This window comes from Sceloporus undulatus, chromosome 3, assembly GCF_019175285.1.
Source record: "Sceloporus undulatus isolate JIND9_A2432 ecotype Alabama chromosome 3, SceUnd_v1.1, whole genome shotgun sequence".
NCBI classification, from domain to species: Eukaryota; Metazoa; Chordata; class Lepidosauria; order Squamata; family Phrynosomatidae; genus Sceloporus; species Sceloporus undulatus.
In genome coordinates this window covers 254,261,603-254,285,215 of record NC_056524.1, presented here as the reverse complement: position 1 = coordinate 254,285,215, position 23,613 = coordinate 254,261,603, and the positions used below count along the sequence as shown (strand labels likewise).

The 23,613-nt window shown below is 39.7% G+C and overlaps 1 protein-coding gene across 1 annotated transcript; it reads left to right on the top strand.

Moving 5' to 3' along the window:
* The first annotated feature begins 719 nt into the window (after window positions 1-719).
* On the top strand, window positions 720-23,343 carry LRRC31 (leucine rich repeat containing 31). The gene is made up of 9 exons (XM_042458542.1): window positions 720-1,122; window positions 5,410-5,658; window positions 11,456-11,623; window positions 13,341-13,508; window positions 15,037-15,204; window positions 16,518-16,685; window positions 17,962-18,129; window positions 22,029-22,196; window positions 22,566-23,343. Exons 1-9 carry the CDS (start codon window positions 1,110-1,112, stop codon window positions 22,883-22,885), a joined length of 1,590 nt encoding a protein of 529 aa, XP_042314476.1. The 5' UTR covers window positions 720-1,109; the 3' UTR covers window positions 22,886-23,343.
* The last annotated feature ends 270 nt before the right edge of the window (window positions 23,344-23,613 follow it).

The following is a 23,613-nucleotide window of genomic DNA, read 5'->3' as shown; positions in this document are numbered from 1 at the left end:
TTATCAGGTCTGTTGCTATTCCATACCTATGTACATTGCCAGAGATAAGTTTTTCTTGTGCTTTGTGTTCACACCCTTTTTATATTTGCAGAATGATGTGTTTACCCAGCATTACCTGTACTTTAACTAGTGTGCTGTGCACTCACTCTGACATCAGTCCTTCATGGCTTTTTTGCTCAGTTCTAAAACTCTCTCTAATAATTTGATGTGGTGTTTCTTGGCTGTATGGCATTCTGTCTCCCAGCAGTAGAATGCAACAGTGAATGTTCACATAGTTCATGTGAGTCTTTGCTCAGTGATTTTGACAAATTTAATTACGAGGCATACTTCGTAAAAGATTTACCTTGTCCTGAATAAACTCTGCAGTAAGTTTCAAAAAAATCACAACAGCTTAGCAATAGTTTGAAGGGAGAAAGGGAATATTACGCTGTGCTGCTGCTTCATAAAATAATTCCCACACAAGTATTTGATTTCTCAGCTTTCTGAAAACTCCAACCACTTTACCCTTTCATACATAAACAGAAGGAGGGAAACATCTGAGGACACAATGAACATTTTATTCTTTTAGCCTTGTAATGTGAGCTATAAATTGACTCAGCCCTCCCAGAGCAAACCAGCTCCCTGCAATCCATCAAATGTAGGAGGTTCTGGTATCAAAGTCGACACAGCTATTTCCTCTTTTGTTTTGGAATTGTGACCAGAAAAAAAAGAAGTGAAGACAGACAGAAACATGATCAGGCTATTTACAGTAGATGTAATGTCCAAGGAAGAAGTTGAACAAAACTGTTTGCGTAGCCTTTGGTAAAATTGATGAACTGTAGAGACTAATTGAAGAAAAAGTTATGACAACCCCTTTCTCAGGATCAACATATTTTCTGGTGTGTAAACCCTTTTAAACCCTGAACGGTACTTCAGAAGAGGACAAAACCTACATCATTGCTCCAAGAGGCATATTTTGCATGGGAATGCTGGCTTAGCAGCAAACATTATCCGAGATGAAATAAAGCCAACTCAAGCAAACCTAAGAAATGTCCAACACTGAAGTTTGTTTCTTTTACGGATCATGAAAATACTTGGAAAAATAAAACTCTGCTGTTTTATAACAAAAAATGAATACTGACGGTAGGTTATTTTATCTTTTAAAATCTGTGGCAATGTTTCTGTTATTTCAATATGTAGAATATTTAGAATTTTGCATGCCAAAACTCAAGAATCAATGCTCAAAAGTGGGCAAAACCAAGAGAACAAAATACCCAATACTAGTATAAATATTATATTAATGTATACAGCATAACATCACAAAGCCAGGTTTTCCTATACTGGTTAGTACTATATCTGGGTTGCTTCATAGTAAATTGAACATTTTGGGTTATTTCATGATAAGACAAATTTCCTATAGAGATCTCACTTCTGTTTTGGCAATTATCATATAGTACCATCTGTGGTGTCTGTGATTATTTTGCTATCTGTATATACTTCAGAAAGCATGACTTTCTGGCTGCTTATTTATGCATGATAAAAAGATATGTACTTTTTCCATGTGAAATACATGACGTTACTTACTGTATGAATCTCACGTGTGAGGAGAGGTGTGCATCAGTTCTGCCTCCTCTCTGTTGTCACTTTTTTCATGTGAAATGTGATGCGTCTGAAGAGACTTGTGTACATATGGATGTTCTTTATATGATCAGAAACCCTTAAAAAAATCAGGGTCTTGCTCATGTAAGAAGGATCTGTGCATAAAAGGCCTTCTTCTCTTCAGACTTGTCATCATCCACGACAGAAAAGGTGTGCTTCCCTCCGTATATGTTGGATCATCACAGTAAGAGGGCTAGGATAAAACAGTTTCTAAAATGGAAGTGAAATACTTTTAGGAAATTGCTCCTGTAAAAGCTTCTTTTCTTCAGACTTGATGAGCTTCAGAGACAAACAGACTGCATCCACACTGCAAAAATAATCCAGCTTGACATCACTTTAACTGCCATGGCTCAGTGCTACGGAATCCTAGGAATTGTTGCTCTTTGACAAAGAAGGCTAAATGCCTCCCAAAACTACAATTCCCAGAATTCCGTAGCATTGAGCATTGAGTGGTATCAAATTGGATTATTTCGGCAGTGTGGACGCAGCATTCCTGATTTCAAATCAGCTATTGAAAATACTTCTGCACTCTGGTGCAAAGTTGGTGGTTCGGAAATATGGGCTATTTAGAGCAAATCTGTGCTACGAACATAAAACAGTTTAAGAGTTGCTCTTATCTACAGGACTGGTTCTGTAATGAAGCAAAGAGCTATGATTCCCTCGGTCCGCAGATGCTGAGGATATCACAGCATGCCTGTGTTTTGCAGTATAACCCAAGAAGTATGACTTCCAGAGTCAGTGAAATAATACATCACTCTCTACCAGTTTTGTTTTATTCAGTTATTTCTTTATACTTGGAAAAACACTGGATTTCAGAGAAGTGTTTGTGTTATTAATACAAAAGACTTGAGCAGCATCAGTTAATGGCTGTTTCTTTTCCCTCATGGCCAGCTGCTGTTGCTTGCTTAAACCTATGGTAATTTTGGTTGTGAAGAAGAATCATTTCTTATATAGCATTCAGCTGCCTAGCTTGAAATCATTTGGGTTGATATCTATTTGTTTGGCTCACTTGTGGCTGGTACATTTTTGCTTTTTGTATAAAACCCAGCTTGAAATCAACTTTTTGAGAACATTGCTTGCATTTTGTGGGCACTTTTCATCCTTTTCTCAGAAAGCAAAATTGTTTTAGTTATCTGCTGTTTCTTCACAAGGAAACTATAGGATTTCCAGGGAAAACAGGGGTCTCGGACAAAGTATCCAGCATCCTCAGCATGTTCCTGGGCTAATTTAAAACAAATGAAAAGACTAAAAAAACTCAATAAGAATTCAAAAATTAAATTAATCCAACAGTACATGTGTGTAATGACCAGAGTGTAGTTATGAGTGTGTGTGGAGTGAGGGCTCCATAAGACATTAGAATTCTACCCTCAAATGACATTTTCTTTCACTACCAAAATTTTAGCATTGTGGAAAGTGAAACACTGAAAATCATTTACACCTAAAACTCATATTTGCTGTGTTTGCATTCTGTTTTCTTTAGATGCCAAAACTCTATTTCTAAATTATCAAGTGAAGTTTTAAAACACAGCAATGCTAGAAATATGGGGACTGATTAAAAATTTCTAAGGGGTTTATTTTTTTTATGTGGGGAGCAATGTCCTCAGAGTGAACATATCACAAGTTTTTCTTGGCAGTATTTATCCAGAGGGGGCTTGCCCTTGCCTTCTTCTGAAGCTGAGAGTTGCCCCAGGTCACCAAGTAGGTTTCCATGGCCAAAGGGGATTTGAACCATCATCTCTTAGTGTCTTAACCCATCACTCAAACCACTATACCATACTGGCTCTCTCTTTGTAGCTGTGTGTGTATGTATGTGCCTTCAAGCCACCTGTCAACTTATGGTGACCCATGAATTTCATAGGCAAGGAATACTCAATCAGAGGTGATTTTGCCATCCTCTGAAATGTAATCTATACTCCTGTAATATAAAATCACTCAGACAGAAACAATTTTCTCCAAAGGAAATAATTATTGAGATGGTTTTGTGGAGACAGTACATCTTTGCCAGTGACAGATGTATATCTTCAAGTTATCCAGTGTCTCCTTCACCCATGAAACAACTATAAAAGAATAAGCTTATGCACAATAAATCAACACTAGCATTTTTCCTAATGGGGATTTATTTATTATGCATAAACGTATTCTTTTATGGTTGTTTCTTGGCTGAAGAAGACACTGGATAATATGAAGAGATACATCTGCCACTTGTGAAGACAGTTTATCCAAATGTGTCTGGCTTCACAATGAATGAATGGATGTACAAGTGAAGGACTAAAATAGTATTGTAGCCCTCGATTTATTTTCCTCCTTCCAAGAATTCCATCTTAACTGGCTGTCTGAAAAAGTGTGGTTTCTGTTCTTGGTGATACATTTATTTGTTTGTAGATTATTCTGAATCTTTTATAGCTATGTAAAAAGAACTATACATTCGTATATTGATATACTGTACAGTAGCTTTTTAGCCTAACTTTTGTTGGTCAATTTTCATTGAGTACAAATTAGGTATACTTCGCCTTTTTTGTGTGATTTGGAGAGACAAGGACAGCTGAACAGTACAGTTGCTGTGTAGCCACTGATCATCAATGGGGGGACTGGGAGACCCACTAGTGGGTCACAGCCTGATCTAAGACTGATTTAATGTGGGTTATAACACCAGCACCAGCATATAATCATAATTATATTTCTGTGTCTGTGTGTGTTAGCGTCTCTGATACAGGCATGAGATGTCAGACTTCAACTGTCATTATTCCTATCATTAGTTAAGCAAACTAGAGCTGATGGGAGTTGCAGACTAACAACATATGGAGAGCCATATATTCCCCACCTGTTTTAAGAGATATGTAAACTCTAACTCTTATTGAGTATTATGGATTAAAACCAGAAACTGCCTTGTTTAGCTTTGCCTTTTTCCTCTGAATGTAATCAGGGTTATCACTGTTTGGAGTCTTCCCAAAAACATCTGGCAGGCTAATGAAAGAAACAGGATATTATAATTGATAGACCTGTGATCTGATCCAGCAGATTTCATACAATACACCAAGGTCATATAATACTAAAACAAGCTGATCAGATTAATTCAGAAAGCTTTCTACCCTAAATGTTTAAAATCTTTTTAGCAAGTTGGCTTGAGGCACAACCATTTGGGTTAAGTTCTAAAAGGCCAGTGTGCAGGGGTTTAAAGGTGTAGCTTGGAAATGTTATTTTTGTGGACCTTAATTCCCATTACTTGCAGACAGCATGGCCAGTAGATAAAAAGAATTTTTCCAAGCTCTGGGTATATTATATGCATGTGTATGCAGGCACATTTTCAACAAGCCCTACTTTCCATCCTGCAGAGACATGGTTAAGAAAGCCAGTGTGGTGTAGTGGTATTGTACTATGTCTCTGGAGGCCAGGGTTTCAATTCTTGCCAAGTCATGGAAATCCACTGGGTGACATTGGGCAAGTCATATTCTTTCATCCTGAGGACAGCAAGGCAACCCCCACCTCTGAACAAATCTTTCCAAGAAAATGGGTTGCCTGTGGATCACCATAAGTCAGAAATGACTTTAAGGCATAGAATAATAAAGAGGAGGTTAAGGAGGAGATAAACATTTAAAACTTTATTGTTTGGCAGGAATCAGAAGAAATTTTGTACTATCTCCTCTTATTTCATTTTCAAGATCTTTGTGACAAAATTTACATGATTATTGGTGACAAACCAGATTCATGAGCAAATGCAGTTCAAAATATAGTCTCTGACTCTGACTATCTTTGGAAAAAAAACATTTGTAGAAACTCCTGGAAATTGTGAAGATGGCCTGTTTCAGAGATCCCCATTCAGCTTATTTATAAATCAGATCAAGAAGAAGAAATCTGCTGCTGAGAAGGGGAAATCTCAACATCCATTGAGGAGCAAAATCTTTCACCAGGCCTCCGATCATGGGAAATCCAAAGATGAAAGCAGAAAAGGAAACGGAACCCCCAAAACAAATAATTCTGGAGCAGAAACTCAAAGTGAGGCACAAGTTTTCTCTGCAGCAGGTAAGCTTTGTAAAGTGATAGATTTAAAAATAGGAGATATTTTTAGGATTGACAGGTTTGGGCTTTCACAGGGTGAGACTTTAGCATCAAAAACCTGATATCCAGGGATAATTCCTTCTGATGTCACAGGGGAAGTTATGTGACAAAGAGCCACCCTTGATGATGTCATTAAGCATGATATGACAGGCATCAACTGCACTTGCACAGAGTATGCAAGTCAAATGTGAAGCAAATGAGGAAAATTGCTCTCACCCCACAATTCCTCCTTTTTGGTCCAGGCACCAGAAAAAGAAGGCCACTCCCTGAGATCTGGCAACCCTAAACATATCTAGCCTGGAAGCATAGTCTCCTGTAATTAGTTTCAGGGGAATATAAGTGTCATAGTAAAAGATTGATCACTGTTGCTTCACCCACCATATTGTCCTAATTTTACATTTGTGAGTAGGTTGAACATTGCCTCTCCCCAACATGTCAATTTTCTTCCTGCACCCCTTTCAAAGTTGCTGATGTACACAGTTGAAAAACACAAAAACGTGTGAGCACTGATGTTGCTATGGATGCCAGCCAACAATGACCATCAGAGTTGGCTTTTACTGCAAACACATAAAACCAGCATTTCAGAGTTTCCCAGGGAGAGGAAAATATCCCATTAGTACTGTCTGTAGTAAAGATATTTTTCAGATCATCTCCACTACTCCAAAAATGTTCTAAAATCATAGAGTCATAGTCAGAGAATCATAGTTAGAAGGGACCTCATGGGCCATTGAGTCCAACTCCCTGCTCAGTGCAGGATCTCTAGCTAAATCATCCCCAACAGATAGCTGTCCAACCTCTTTTTGATGAAGAGAAGGAGATCCTGCCACCTCTCTAGGCAATTGGTTTCACTGAAGAACCGCACTTAATGTCAAGAAGTTCTTTCTAATGTTCAATTGAAATATATCATTAGACTTTATCCTACCCTTCGGACCAGAAGAGGTTCAGAAAACACTGTGAAAAATAAAAACCATCCAGTCACTCCATCCTCAGTGTTTTGGTTCTACAGATAACATCCCACCTCCTGTTTCTAAAGAAGAATCAATGTTGTATCATTGGAGAATTAAGCAGTTCCTGAACAAATTGGGCAAACAGCCTTCCAACAAGATTTTGGATTTAAGTAATTGTGCACTAGGTGCAACAGACATAACAGAACTGAGTAAGTATACATTGTGCAATGCTGAGTGCTCATCTAGCTGTTTCCTGGTGATGTCTTCCTAGAATTTTTATTATTATATGTTTTATTAAAATAAGAATTCCATTGCAACGATACAACAAAATGGACCTCATAAAGTCAACTTCATGAACACTGGTACTGTAAACACTGGTGCTTTCACAGTTCTTTAGCTTCTGCTGCCAGTTCTGTCTCCTTACCTCGATATCTGTAGCTCTCTGTGTCTGGATCAATTAGGACCTCTAATCAAGACAAGTCTTTCCCTCACTTCAAGATGTTTCTTAAGAGCTCTTTCTCTTATCATTTAAACAGCACCATCAAGAATAATAATAGGAGCATGTGAAGCAATGCAGCTTCATGAACTTAGATGCAGTTAAGAGGACTTACCACAACATAAATTAAATAATGTGGCCAGTACTGCCTTCATCCTGGACTGGCCCAAGGCATTTGGCTACGAGATGTAAAACAAATAATGGTGCCCTCCATGTTCCATTCAAATCAAGGGGTATAGTACCAAATTTAGCCAAAATACCAAGTTTAGATAAATCTATCCAAGGCAAATCTACCTCTTTCCATCCTGGTCACAACAATATAATAATACTAAAGTCAGCAAGCAACAGTTTCCTGGACTTTCATGATAGATGAAGTCTGTGGCCTAAGGAGAGTCTTTCACACTACACAGTTATAGTACTTTGACAGCGCTTTAACTGCCATGGCTCCATCCTATGGAACCCTGGAGTTTGTAGTTCCATGAGTTATCTAGAATTATCTGCTAGAGAGCTCTAGTGCCTCCATAAGATGCATCCATGATAATTAAAGTAGTATCAAAGTGTTATAAAGGTGTAGTGTGAAAGAGACCTAGGACACATGTCTCATTCTGTCTAATAAGAAGGCTGACCTGCCTATATTGTAAGGAAAGAACATGCAAGTTTCTGTTTTCTCTTTTGAGAAAAACTAAAGGCCCATTCAGACTGAGCTATTTGCCCTGGATGGAACTGGGCAGAATCAGGCCTTCTCCCCCCGAATCTCTCCGGAAGCAAGTGCTGACTACAAAATACCTTAATCGGGGTTATTTACCCCTGGACACCATTGCAGCTCCTAGAGGAAAGTTCACATTTGCGGTAACCGGTTTTAAAAAATCCTCCTTTGCTGTCAATCAAATTCTCTTCCACTTTGGTAAAGGTGACGTTTCTTACAGCAGTTGGCCAACCGGATGGTGATTTCCCACTTCTTCCCCTCCTTTAAAAACAAACAAACAAACAAACAGGCGCCCAGTATGCACACATTTTGTCAAACCTAAAAACCTCCTCTGTGTGTGTTTGTGTTGTGGGGATTTGGGTCACTGCAGGTCATGGATCTTCCCTTGGCCCCATTTGCCCCAAAATGCAATCTAATGCCATTTAGAATTAGGTTTCGGGGGCACTGCGCTCCAGTGGTTCCGATCCTACCTCTCAGAAAGGTTCCAGATGGTGAAGTTGGGGGACAGTTGCTCTTGTAAAAGAGAGCTGACATCTGGTGTCCCTCAGGGCGCCATTTTGTCCCCCATGCTATTTAACATTTACATGAAGCCACTGGGAGAGATCATCCGGAGACATGGTGCATGGTGTTATCAGTATGCTGATGACACCCTGATCTATCTCTCCATGTCTCCGGCTGATTCAGTGACTAAGGAGGGCATCTTTCCTCTGGATGCCTGATTGGAGTCAGTAATGGGCTGGATGAGGGAAAACAAACTCAAGCTGAATCCAGAGAAAACAGAGGTACTCGTGATAGGTGCCCTAAATCCAGACAGGGAAATTTGCCACCCAGTCCTGGATGGGGTTATACTCCCCTTAAAGGACAATGTGCGCAGTTTGGGAGTACTCCTGGACTCATCTCTACAGTTATCATCTCAAGTGGATGTGATGGCCAGGAGTGCTTGGTACCAGCTTCAGCTGATATGCCAAGTGCGCCCCTGTCTGGATCAAAAGGACTTTGAAACATTAGTACATGCACTGGTAACCTCTCGCTTGGATTTCTGTAATGCACTCTACATGGGGCTACCTTTGTACCAAGTCCGGAAGCTTCAACTGGTTCAAAATGCTGCAGCCAGATTGGTCGCGGGAACGTCTAGAACTGACCATATAACACCTGTACTAAAATCTTTACACTGGCTGCCAATTAGCTTCCAGGCACAATACAAAGTGTTGGTCATTACCTATAAAGACCTACATGGCTTGGGCCTGAGCTACTTGAGGGAGCGCTTCTCCCTACATAATCCACCCCGCACCCTCAGAACAATGGGGAAATATGTTCTTGAATGGCCAAAGGTAAGATTGGCAGCAACGTATCAAAGAGCTTATTCAGCAATAGCTCCAACCCATTGGAACGCGCTCCCGGAAGAGATTCGACTCAGTTCGACATTGGAAACCTTTAAGAAGGCATTGAAAACTTATCTCTTCAGGGTAGCATACCCTCCCGACTCACTGTAGAGAAATTAGTCCCTATTGAAATAGCTTGTTATCTGATGCCCAATTGCTGTTATATATGTTTTTAAACTTTGATTGTATTTTTGGATTTGTATGATATATTGTACTATGACATGAGTTTTAATGACTGTGAACCGCTTTGATCTGTAGGAAAAGCGGTATAAAAATAAAAGGTTTTTTTATTATTATTATTTATCTCTGCATCTTGCATCCTCTCTCCTTGCCACCCCAGAACGCCTCATAATAATAATAATAATAATAATAATAATAATAATAATAATAATAAATCCCTCACCTAGGAATGCCAGAAATGCCATGCATCTATTGCTTTCCCTCAGCTACCCCTGAATTCCTTACAGGCAGTAGCAAAAGCATTCTGTATCAATTTGCCATATTGGAAAAAGCAACATTTGTAACATTCGCATTGTAGCATTCGCATAGGAAAAAAAGGCTTTTGCAAATGTCTTTTGCAAAGTGCCTTGCTGCTGGAGGCGGAAAGGAGAGGAAAAGGGAAACAGGCAGCCAGCAACATTCTATCTATCTATATATCTACCTGAAGCTAAAATCATGTACATAGTCTGCAAAAAATAATTTAAAATTTTTTTAAAAGAGAGAAAGCTTCCTGGTGGGAGAGCAGAGGCTTGCTCCGTTCGGTGCCCTCCCTCTGACCTGCTCTGAAACTCCTCCTGCTCTGTTACCCTGATTGCCCTCCATCGGCCCCTTCTCTCCCCCAGCTCTTCATCCCCCTCCTCCTCCTGGTCCTTCTCCATCCCCGATTCTCCTGGCACCCGTTGGCTCCTTCCTTCTCCTCCTGGTCCTGCTCTCGATTGCCCTCCATGGCCCCCTGCTTCCCCCCAGCTCCTTCCTCCTCCTCCTCCTCCTTCTTTTCTTGGGACCCTTTGGCTCCTTCCTTCTCCTCCTCCTCCTCCGATGAAGAGGAGGGAATGCTCGCCCTTTGCCCTCCCTCTGACCTAAACCCCTCCCCAGAAATTGACCCCATCATGATCAGGGGCAAGTTCATATTCGCCAAACCCATTTTCCCCCCAAAAAGATGGCTTTTTCTCTGAGTTGAAAAGACCCGCGCTAAGGGGCATTTGCCCCGAAACGGTTGTACATGCCTCTGATTCGATTGTGAAAGTTTTGGGGTGAATATGAACTTCACGTGGATAATTCGGTTCCTGATCCAGGGTAAAAGGTAGTCTAAATGGCCCCTAAGTGTTGGGGCATTTTTAAGTGACATATTTTCTTGTGGACTGCAGTCTAAATGTACATCAGATGTACACAACTACATCTACTACAGCTGATATGCCAACTGCGCCCCTGTCTGGATCAAAAAGCTACTACACAACTTTTTTGTTTTTTCCTCCCCTCACCCCAGATTTTGTTTCTAACCACCATCCAATGTTATGTTTAACCATGGACAAACTGTGGTTAGTCTTAAGTATGGGTATTAAAATAAGCTAACTTCAAGCTGTGGCTTATGATGCTGGCTTGTTTCTGTAAACTGTAGTTAAGCTTAACCATAATTTAGAATTAAGATATAGTATAATTTGATTAATCAAAACAGAAGCAGCTGTCTTCCAGGCTCTTCTTGATTATACCAGAAAAGTTAAGAGAATGCATAAGCATGAGATTTGTACAGACTTGTTCCTGTCCTGCTATTATTGTTTTATGCCAATGCAGCCATTGTGATAAGGAATGACTAGCACTTGGAAAAGTTACATTTCTAAACTACAGCTCTCATAATCTCTCAGCCAGCATCAGCAAGATCTGGGAATAATTAGGGTTTTAGCATCTTTAACAGTTTTAAAAATCATCCCCTAATTTCTTCATAATGTTTTAAAAGCCTTAGTTGTTATCTTCTTTGCCAGCCTTTCTGTTATCATCCAACTCCTCATATCCATTCACTGAGTGGATTCTGCTGGAGCCAGCTTGTCATTAAAATACCATAACCCTCACTTCACAGATACAGGTGCTGAATTATAAAGAGTTTATTAGAAGATAATATTCTCTCATTTTTGTATACCTGAAAAAATTGAAAATGAAATGTGCATGTCCACACCTTGCTCATACCTTATCAGCTATATTTTATCTGTTGTTCTGTTCTTTTCCCCTCTTCTAGTTGCCATAATGCCTCTGCTACCAGACCTGGAGGAGATTGATCTTTCCTGGAATGATTTCATAGGAGGAATATTAGGGCCTCTTACCCTGCAGTTCAAACATCTGCAGAGACTACAAGTCCTCCGACTCAGCAACTGTATGCTCACAGCCAAAGACATTTCCTTCTTAGGTAGCATCTAATATGTTATTCAAAGAGGGTACAAGAATGGGTTGTTTTGTTAAGTAATGTTGGTGAATTCTACCATATCCATATTGAGAAAAGCTGCATTTTTAGACTGAAACTCCTGGAATCTTTCTGCTAGGTTGGGAAGTGGCCATCCTAGCTGACACTTTCTGGAGGATGTTCTTTTTAAGAAAATGATTGTTTCCAGCTCCTCCCAGACTTCTAATCTGTATTTGAGAAATCTAGTTCTGCAGATCCATTTTGGACAAAACCTCAGACTGTGGATGTCAATTGAAATGGGCTGGTTTGAATAGGTGAAAAATAAAGAACCTGAATACAGTTAAATAGATGGTGCTGTATTATCATCATGACCTCCTGGAAAGGCTTATAAAGAGGAAAGAAAACATGTTTTAAAATTATTAAACTATGTTTATTTGTTTGCAAGGGCAAACAGCTGAGACAGCTACTTCTCTGCTAGGGGACTATTAGTTCTCCACATATTTGGGTCTTCAAATTCCAACGTCCCAGTCAGTACAGCCAATACTGAGGATTTATGGAAATCATAACAGTTTATCACACAGGGGACAATTGCAAGTATAAACGGTAATTAACCCATGATAATCCCACAATTGCGCTAATGGTTTTGACATGACATCATGTTCAGAGTGCTATTATCCCGTGAATACCTCGTGATAATCCTGCAATTGCGCTAATGGTTTTCACATGACATAGAGATGAAACATGATTAAAGTGCCATTATCCCATGAACAACTGGGCAAGAAACAGCAGTAAATCATTGACGGGATTTTCCCGAATGACTTTTTGCTGCTTATTGCCTGATTATTCCCTGGTTATTCATGGGATAATGGTGCTTGTGTCAATCTCATTTAAATCATGTTTTAATGTCAATTGCACAATTTTCATGGGTTAATCACCATTTAAACTCCACAATATCTTTGGGGGCGTCTAAAGCTTCCCTACACCTGACCTAAAAAACTGAAGGGGGGGGGATATAACTTCTGAGCTCTCTTCCCTTTTTCCTCTTGAGTGTGCATGAATAGATTGACAGAAAGACCAGCAGACAGACAAGTTAATTATAGTGAAAATGTTGCATTGTGATGCGTTTCTGTTCATGCCAGTTTTGGCGAGGCATTAGAGTTCTGTGGCTGAGGATTCTGTATTTGTTGATGCTGATGTTGTGTGCCTTTGAAGGATTTGTACCCTAGTCTGCAGAGTCATACTCCAACATATTTTTAGCCATTCTAAATATCTTGTGTTTGCCCTATACCTGCTGCTACTTCCTTCTTGTGTGTCGGTGGTACTCTTCACTTCAGTACACAATAGATTTGTTCCTGAACCATGGCCATAGAGGGAAGAATGTTATCTATAAGTAGGGAAGAACTTGCTATAATCAGAGTATAACTGGTGACCTGGGGTCTGAGAATCTGAGCACATGAAGGATATATTGTATTTCTGCATTTTCTGAAACAAGAATATAAACTGTGGAAAACAGAAGCATCAACTTTGTTTTTCTTGTATATTCAAATCAATATGTAAGATGTTGCAACTTATTCCAGGCTAGAGCTTGGAAAAATAACTTCTTGGACTACAGATCCAAGAATCCCACAGATTCTGGGAGATTCTATGAATTGATGTCCAAAAACATAATGCTTCAAAGTGTGTTCCAGCTATCTGCTTGTTTTGTTTGTTTGTTTGTTTACAGGAGAAGGACTTCAAGTAATTCCTCATCTTGAAATACTGGATTTATCATGGAATACCAATGTGGGTGGGAGTTTTTCCCTTCTAACCCAAAATATTCCCAAAGGTTGTGCACTAAAAACACTGAAGGTGACAGATTGCAGTCTAACTCCTGAAGATGGTGAATCATTAGGTAAGAGTGCATGACATAAATCAGTACTAAGTTTAAGCATCTTGTTACCTAGTGCAGACATCAAATTAAATTCCATTTAGTATAAAATCATGTTTTGGAGCCAGTGTCACTTGAATATTTTCAAGCTAAAGAGTTTGAGTCAATGCATGAAAAAATTATTGGTTTATTGGTGTGGGCTCAAAACATAGTTCATTGTGTGACTGCCCATATTTTATTTAAAATATTTAAAAAACCATTTATACCTCACCTTCTTCTAAAGGTCTCAGGATGGCATAGAATAAAATCAATGACCAACTTAAATTTATGTAAACAAATGTTTTTAAAAGGCTAAAGGCATATCAAAATAGTTTTAAATGGGTTTAAAACAAGCGTGTGAGGATTTTAAGCCAAGCCACTTTGGATACCATTTTGGAAGAAAAGTGGAATAGATGTGCAATAAATAAATTTATATAAATCCAGTTAGCTCCCAAAGGCTTTAGCAAAACCATGCTTTTACTTAGTGCTATGTAAAGCACCATGTAAACTTATGGCACTATATAAACTATTACATATAAACTATGTAAAGCAGCACGTAAACTTATGGCACTATATAAACTTCTGACTTTGATAGCATGGAAAACAGACAACGATTTGGTCATTTTAGTGATTGGTAGTAGTTTTGTTGTTTGTTCTATCGACTGTATTTTTAGATAATACCATATCTTGTATTTTATTGTTGATTTTATTTTCTGTTGTAATCCCGCCTCTATCCACAAGGAGAGGCGGGAAATACAAATAAAATTTTTCTTCTTATTATTATTATTATTGCTGCTGCTGCTGCAGTAACAACAACGTTGTCAATGCCTTGATCATGCAATTGGAAAGGCGGGATATAAATAAAAATTATTATTATTATTATGCCAATTGGATCTCTAAGATGTGGGTATTCTACAACTTGGATGCCACTGCAGAGATGGACCCTTTCCACACATCCCCACAGTATATTGTCCTGTCTGATGGCACACAGAGGAGGACCCCTTCAGCAGGCCTCAAACCTCAGGCGATTTGATAAAGTAGTTCAAAATTACAAAGCTGGTAACTCAGGTAGTTTCAACAAAGTAGTTCATAGGAGCACCTCTTTCTCTATATATCAGCCAGAGGTTTCAGGTCTGCTGAAGGGGTGCTCCTCTGCATCCCAGATGTTTGAACATCTGGCCTTAGTTTTCAAATAGGGGACTCTGGGTACCATTTCCAGTCCTTAGACAACTCTCCATGGCTTTGAACAAATACAGTGAGTCCTTGCTATCTACTGGGGTTTGATTCCAGGACCCCCCTTCCATGGATAACAAAATCCATGGATGCTCAAGTGCAAGGGAATTTGTTGTCCAAAATCTAGGACTATATTTTGTTTAGGTCTGAATCTCCTATGACCTAATGATAAACATATTTTAAAATAATAATAATAATTGCATGACGCTTGCTTGTACCTACCTAAATACTCAGCTGTTGTGGTGTGTTGTTGCCAGTTCATGTCCTGCATTCTTTTCAGCTCAGCTCCTAAACAAGGTCCACAATCTTGAAGAACTGGATCTGTCAATTAATAAAAGGATAGGATGTAGTCTGAAGAGTATTGCCCAGGAACTAAAATATGTCTCAAGCCTGAAAGTACTAAATTTAAACATGTGTGGATTAAAACATAATGGACTCCAGTGGTTAGGTAAGTACATGGGCTGATCTGGAAGCAGAATTTTTTTAGTCATTATAATCAGTCATGGATCCATCTTATGGAATCCTAGGATTTTTAGTTCGTTGTGGCACCAGAGCTCTCTGACATGGATCCATTGCTGGAAAAAGTTATATATCAAATCCCAGGTTTCCATAGTATTGCTCCATGGCAGTTAAAATGGTGTCAAACTGCATTAATCCAGCAGTGTAGATGCAGCCTTAGATCACTTAGTGAATTGTGACAGAAAAGTGAAGGAAGAATTACATGATCTGTATGCTACCTCAGCTCTCTTTTCAAATGAAATCTGTAAAATTAATACAATCTGTCAAACACAGTGGGGAAAGGAAGTGTTACCCAAAATGCTGGGAAGCACACCCTCAACCAATGTATTTTAGGAGAAATTCATACTTAGCTCAATGGAGAGATATAGTATGACCAGAGAAACTTTAGTCTAAGGATCAGCCCAGCTATACAGAGTCAGGATCACAGAGGAGTTCCAGAGGCAGGGGTTCAAATAAGAATTATCGTTTATTGAGGGGAATAAGCAATGCACACACTCTCACACAATCCATGCCAGCGCACAAGAACTAAAGGAATCAAAGGTGGGAGGGTGAATAGAGGTGAGACTTTGCTAAGGGTAATACCTGCCTTATGTAGATCTTGAGTCCAATTGATGGGAAGTCCGGTATGAAAAGGCTGAATCACTGCAATGGAACAGGAGTTTAGCCAGCATATTGAGGGGCTTAGCTTAATAAACCAACAGAGTGCCTGCCTGCTACTTGACCGAGACCAAGGAAGGGTTGGTTGCTACCTGTATATATACCTTGAAAATAGCTGGGGGGGGGGGAGAAACCCAAAGTAGAATGGATTAAATCACTTTAGATGATTTCCCAGAAGAGGAAAGGTTGGGTCTGAAACTGGATTGAATGCAATGGCTGATTGGTGCGGATACCTCAAACAAAAGGGATTAGCGCACCGGCGCACCGGCTCCCCAGCCCGTTGTCCAGCCATGTGCTTCCAGTCCTATACTTTGGCCATGATCCCTTCACCCTCTCCAAACATAATAGGATCTGCTGGAAACTTCCTCCAATGATTTCATCAAGGTGGGTTCTCTGCAACCTCTTTTTTGCTAGCTCTGATGTGCAGGAATTCAAGCCTGCCATGGATCTGGGGTGTCTGTAGCATGGTCATTCTCGGATCACCCATAACAAACTTTATTAATTTTATATTAAATAAATTTTTACAAATAAATACCAGGATGATATTTCAGTTATTGACTATTATTTGTGCTTGTTCAATTTCAGGGACTTCTTTGCAGCATTTATTAGAATTAAGAAAATTAGATGTGTCTTGCAACAAAGAGATTGGAGGAGGTTTCCAAAACTTAGTGGCTCATTTGGCTAGCCTAAGTAATCTTGAAGTTCTGGACCTTCATCAGTGCTGTATTACAGAAGAGGACATGGCTGTTTTAAGTAAGAAAGATAAGGAACAACCTTTATAATGAATTGCAGGCTCATTTATTAGAAAGAAGCAACAAATTGTCTAATCTGACCTTTCACATAAAAGTGAGAATGAATCCTTTGTTCCTTTGACATCTTACAAATAAATTTATGATTGTGATTACAGTATACAAGAAAAGGGCAGCAGTATCATTGCAAAAACTTACAACTGGAGGTAGGAGGCCCATTCAGACTGTTGAATTCCATCCTGTTGAATCCTGGGATTTATAGTTTAGTGGAATACTGAAGGGCTCTGACTGAGGATTCTAAAGACTCCTTCCTAAACTGCCAATCTCAGGATTCAATAGGATGGAATTAGGGAGCTTATTGTATGAGAAAAGACAGTGGAGATTCAGCTGGATAGTAACACCTTTTTATGTGCCTTACCTCATGACATTATAGTTCTTACGTTCTTTTCCCATGGGAAATGGTTGTAAAAACAAGTCGTTTTTTGTAGCTGGGAAAATCAGTTCAACAAAAGACTCACTTTTAGAACTGTCTCCCACAGGAAAAAATACTGAAGAACTACAATGTCACGTGGTGATGCACATAGAAAAGTGCTACTATCCAGCTGAACTTCCAGTTTCTTTTCTAGTGCAATAAGCTCCCATGGCAGTTAAACTGGAACAATTGCACTATAATGCTGCTGCAATTTAGAATTTTTTTAAAAAAAGTATGGTTTTTGTATCAAACATACCAGTAAATTTGTACATATGCAAACTTACATAGATTTAAACAATTAATAAACTTCATTTATATACCGCTTCATACCCCCTAAGCAGTGTCTAAGTGATTTACAACTGTGAGCTAATTTCCCCCCAATAATCTGGGTACTCATTTTAGCGACCTCAGAAGGATGCAATACTGAGTCAAGCTTGAGCCCTTTTTGCTGGTCATAAACTCGCAACCTTATGGTTTTGAATGAGTGGCTGCAGTACAGGTATTTAACCACTGCGCCACCAGGGCTCCAGATTGGTTGACCTGCTATAATTATCACCATTAATCAGTGAAGCCTTCTTTAATTTGGGTGACATCATGTATTTTTACAAAATTTAATTCTTCTTCCATTATTCAGAGATCAAATAATTTAGATTTTTTGTGCACCCAGGAAAGAGCGAGAAAGAAAACTGGACAAAAGAAAAATATTCAAAAATAGTTGCCTACTCTTGGGGGGGGGGTGGTGGCATCCATTCCATTTTTTTATTATTATTACAAAGCCTCTGTACTATCTGTATTGGTATTTTTATAGCCCAGATAATTCCTCTTTTGTCAAGTCTTCAAGAGCTGAATCTATCATCAAATAAAAGTGTTGGCATCTCTTCTGATCAGCTACTTAGCAGGCTCCGATTTTTACCCAGACTGACATCTGTGCTCCTCAGCAATTGTTCTTTACAGCATGATTCATTTACATCTTTAGGTAAGACTCTTTTTCTTAAACTTTTACTTTGGTTTGGCTTTAGTTATCCAGGTCTCTGTTTCCCCAGTCTGCAAAGCCAGTACATATAATCAGCCTGAATGTTAGAAGAAGCTTGGAATAACAATCCAAAGAACATTTATCATCAGGACAGAAGTGCATTAGAACACCATCTGTTTTCATTAGGGGCCCAGTGTTATCGACTCTATCAGTATTTTACTCTAGAATGTGTGGAAATGGGACTAGATCACATTGGTTTGAAGATTTAAAAACTTACATTGGTTTCAAGAATATTAATACCATTCTTTCATTAAAGAGCTTATGCTAGAGAGGGCACAATATTTGCATTAAAATATTAATTTTAACTCTTCTAGTGCTTCCCCTCCCCAGTGTGTTTCCCTTCTTTATTATAAAAAGATTAATTATTAAATTCTCTTTATCAAAATACAAAAAAGAATCTAATCGTGCTTTCAAAACCTACAATAGACCAAGAACCAAGCTGTATATTATGTAAAAGGCACATAAGACAATATTATTTTTTAATTAATAATTTGTCGTGTCCCTTCTTCTGCATGGCTTTAACACCCCTTCCCCATCTCCAGTGGCTGAAGGAAAAATATTAAACCTGATCACCTTAATAAAAATCAGGAACCTGCCCCCAACACCTTACCCTTGGCAATTTTTTAAAATGCTTTGTTTAGCTGTTTACTATAATAGCACTTTTTAAAAATCCATTTTGTGTTCTTATAAAGCAGTCTTATAAATTTCACGTTCTCTTATACCAGTCTTTCCCAATCTGAACACCTGTGCTGGTGTGCAAACTTCATCATCTCTACCAGCATGTTTTCTAGGGACTATGGGACCTGTCTTCCAATTTACCTGGAAGATTCCAAATTGGGGAAGACTGTCATAAGAAATTGTCACCTTTTATTTAAGATATTTATTTAGCTGTCAGTTCCTATACTGAAAGGGGATTGAAATAGATAGCCCTTGAAGTCTCTTGCAATTCTATGATGCTATGATTTTACATAATCCTGTACCTTCGAACTGTCCCAGTTAATCCTCTGGTGGTCCACTTTCTCAGCTGCTTTTAAAATGTCCCAGTTTCTCTTACCCCCATTTTCCCTCTTTGTTCTCAGCTTATTTCTATTGCTGTAAACTGAGTTCAAAGTACAAAAGTTGTTTGCAATCAATTGGCTCAGGAGTGGGGAGGGGAACTGGGGAGACAGACAAAATGCAAATGGCACAGCCTCTTTCCTAGCTTCCATATTCTTCTTCATTGACAACTTTTGCTTTCTTGACCACACTCTGCTGTTGTCTGGCTGCTCATATTCCAGTTTTCATCTGTGAAATGTTGGATGGTTTGACATTCTCTCTCTTTCTCTCTCCACCTCTTAAACACACACTTCGGGGCTTATTGCTCAGCATTTTAAACTGGCTCTGTGGGATGGAGGCAGGGATTATTGCACACTAAATTGCCGCTGACCCGCTGGCCACCATCAGCCCGGATCCAAGCTGTCTTCTAAAAAGTGCTGGCAAAGCACGGCTGAGACCCAGGCTAATGGTGGCTGGTGGTTTGGCGATGATATAGTGTGCCCGCCTCCAGCGTGCCGGCTCCAGCCCAGGAGGCTGGAGCTGGTTTAAAATGCTGAGCGATAAGCTCTTTCATTCTTAGAAGTTAGGCCCTGTTCAGACTGGCCTGAAAGGCTGGCCTGGGGGCAGAGTCAGGGCGTCTTGATGGCGCATGTCTGACTCCACCCCTCCCCCAGGCGCCCTGATGCCGTGCACCATTCCAGATGGCACATAGCATCATGGTGCGCCTCCAGCACTGTGTTCACATGATGCAGCACCGAAGGGGCGCCATATAGCTGTGCTGCTGCAGCTATGGCACCTCGAAAGGCTGGATCAGGGCCATGGCATGAGGTTGCCACGGCTCCAATCCGAATAGGAAAGGGGCAGTCTGTTGAATCCCCAAGTTCCTACATTGGGTCTATATGATCTTCCCAACAGAACAGATACTACAAAAACAGACACCAAGTTAGCACCCAAATAATCTACAATAATCTAGCACAACAGACATTGACCACTCATAGGCTTCACTTAATTCAATGGAACTTTCTGTGTGTGAACGAAGTTTATCTGTGACAGTGTTAACCCATGTGCATATAACATCCTCAACATTATATCCCTGGTGGTACATAGGGAGAGCCAGCATACACACAGCTGCCCCCAGGTGGAAATCAGTTGAAATTGCTTTCTGAAATTGCATTCTGAAAGCTACGTGAGGCAGTCATAGATGGAAGACCACAAAATTCAAAGTACTTGAATGGATGCAGTCTTTTTAATGGAATGTTGGGAAGCAAAATGCAATGTGGAAGATAATGCTTATTCATGTTTAGTATTTTGTAAATACTTGTGGAACACACTCCTTTGGAGAGTGGTGGAGTCTCCCTCCTTGGAGGTTTTTAAGCAGAGGCTGGATGGCCATCTGTTGGGGATGATTTGACTGAGAGTTCCTGCATGGCAGGGGGTTGGACTGGATGGCCCTTGTGGTCTCTCCCAACTCTATGATTCTATGATTCTACGATTCAATTCCTGTAATTATGTTCTTGAGCAGCATCATGTTGTTATATGCTCCTATATTTTTCTAGATCAGTGATTCCCAAACTCTGGCCTTCCAGGTGTTTTAGGCTTTGATTACTTAACTTTGTAGTGCAAGTCTGTGTGTGTGTGTGTGTGTGCATGTTTGTGTACACACATGTGTATGATTTGTTTTCTTTCATGAAAACGTATTTATTAATACATACTTTCATTTTCAAAATTTCAGTGTCGCAAACAGAATTTAAAGTGCAGAAGTAGCTTGCACTTAACTCACCAAAGGGGAGAGGAGAGGAGGAGGCAAAATCTTGCCCTTCCCTGTAGGTTCAGGCAAAACCAAACTGCTGCAGCCTCACTCAGTTTGTCTGTTCTTCCTCATTAATACATTTTGATCACACTCTGATGTTGCTTGGTTACATGTATCTCAGTTTTCATTTGTGAAATGTTGGAGGGTATTGTGTGTGACACAGAGAAAATTCCCTGGTCTCTCTGGCAAACTGCTGCACAAAGCAATATTCTTTATGGAAGCAGTTGGTGTGGATGATATTTCTTCACCACCACCTTATGGACACTTTACATAAAAATCACAAATCAAAGGCGAAATATATATTAAATTAGGTTTCTGTGCCTGTATATGAAAGTTATACAGTTGTCAGTGAACCAAGACATGAAAGGGAATCTTTAATACATATAATGAAGCAACCATTAATTATTTTTGTGTGCTGTACATTCAAGTTAAAGAGATTTTAGCATACTGTGCTCTGGAGGAGTCCCACTGAGAATACAATAGGCCAATTCCTGGTAAACATGCATGAGGCTGACTTGTATATCTCATTTCAAGGAAAGCTGACAGTGGTTACCATTGGGTGGATTGTGGGCCCTCCTGCACTATACAATTACAACATTATAATTGCACTTTCACTGCTGTGGCTGTATCCTGGGGAACTCTGAGGTTTGTAGTTTAGTGTGGTACTAGAGCTCTCTAGCTGGGAATTCTAAATGCCCTATCCTTAAACTGCAAATTCCAGAATTGCACAGGATGGAACCATGGCAGTTAAAGTGGAATAACAGTGCTATAACTGTGTAGTTATGAATGGCTACATAATATGTATAACTGTCCAGTGTTGGAAATCAGAAAGTTAGGAACTGAGTTAGATAGACAGACTTTTGTAAGGCAGAATAGGATAAAGTAGACTTTGATATATTTAGAGGAGATGCAGTTGGATGCATAGGGGTCTGTGTGTATATCTGGACCATGCCTATTTCTTTCAATAAGCACAAGATGCTGTCGCTAATCTTTTCAGCTGAGGCTGCCCTTCACCTTCCTGAACTGATGATATTAGACCTTTCTTGGAATAAATGCGTTGGCGGGAAACTAAAGCTGATTTTGGAAGCGCTAAACCTTGGAGCTAAGATGCAAGTCTTAAGACTGAGCAGCTGCAGCCTGGTGGATGAGGATATCACTGGCTTTGGTTAGTAAAAACATATGTAAATACACACATGCAAATAACATTTCCATTTTTCTCCATATTTCTAGTTTTTAGATCTTGTTTTCATCCTGATCCAAAACACGTGCAACATATAGCTAATGGCTCCTATGTCCATAGGGTAATGAATTTATTATGGGTAGGTGTTCTAATGTTGAAGGAGGCATTCATAGTGCTCAATCTTTATAAGAGATACAGTTCAGCACTGGAGATAGCTATTTTAAATTTGACTTTGAAACCCAGAGTAGATTTACAATCCCACTGACATAGAAGCCTCCAGTTACTACCAAATAGCATGCACCTTGGAATTTGAAAATTGGCATTACCATCTCACCTGCAAGTGGTTTCTTTCAGCTGCAGTTATTGAAGCTGGGCACCTGGATCAACTACAGAAGCTGGACCTGAGCTATAACCACCTCATTTCGGACCAAGGATGGACAACCTTCTGCCAAGCCTTAGTTGCACTTGATCTGCTTTCTGAACTGGATATCAGCCTTCGACCATCATTGCACTGTGATTGTGAGGAATGGTTTAGCCAACTGTTGGCTGCCTTGCCAAAGTTGCCTCTGTTGACAGAGCTGGGACTGCAAGGCTGGGTCCTTTCTAGAGTTCAACAAAAACAACTGGAACAATTCAATTGGGATAATGAACGAAATGTTCGCTTTGACATTTGATATGGAGCTGGACATTGCAAACTAATATAACTGCAAAAAGTGACTAAGGACTTTGATAGGTAGCTTCTCCAGACTTACCTGCTGTGGTCTAGTAGTAAATTTTGAAGTACAGTTCCTCATCTTGACAGTCACCACAGCCAAGGAGTGGTCCCAAGGAAAACTACCAAATGCAGGCACCTGTATTGATCTATATCAACACAGTTTTTAGTCATCTCAGCTTCAGCAAAAGCTGTTTTTTGCTAAGCTAGTGGGACTTAATTCCTCCTTCAAGACCAAGTCACACCAAAATACTTGCATTGCAACAGAGATAGCTCACAAAAACATATAGCTGTTAGGAAAGCATCTTCTCTACTTACTGTTAAGTGGGTACTACAGCAAGGTTCAAAGGAAACAGGGAGATTTGGTGAGGGAATCATAGAATCATAGAGCTAGAAGAGACCTCACAGGTCATCCAGTCCAACTCCCTGCCATGCAGGAACACACAATCAAAGCACCCCTGACAAATGGTCATCCAGCCTCTGTTTAAATACCTCCAAAGAAGGATACTCCACCACACTACGAGGAAGTGTGTTCCACTGTCGAACAGCTCTTACTGTTAGGAAGGTCTTCCTAATGTTTAGATGGAATCTCTTTTCTTGTAGTTTGCATCTACAGAGATGCAACCATTCCTGATACTTCCAAAATCCTAGTGCTTTGACTCTGTGAAGCCTTGGCTTCACTACATCACT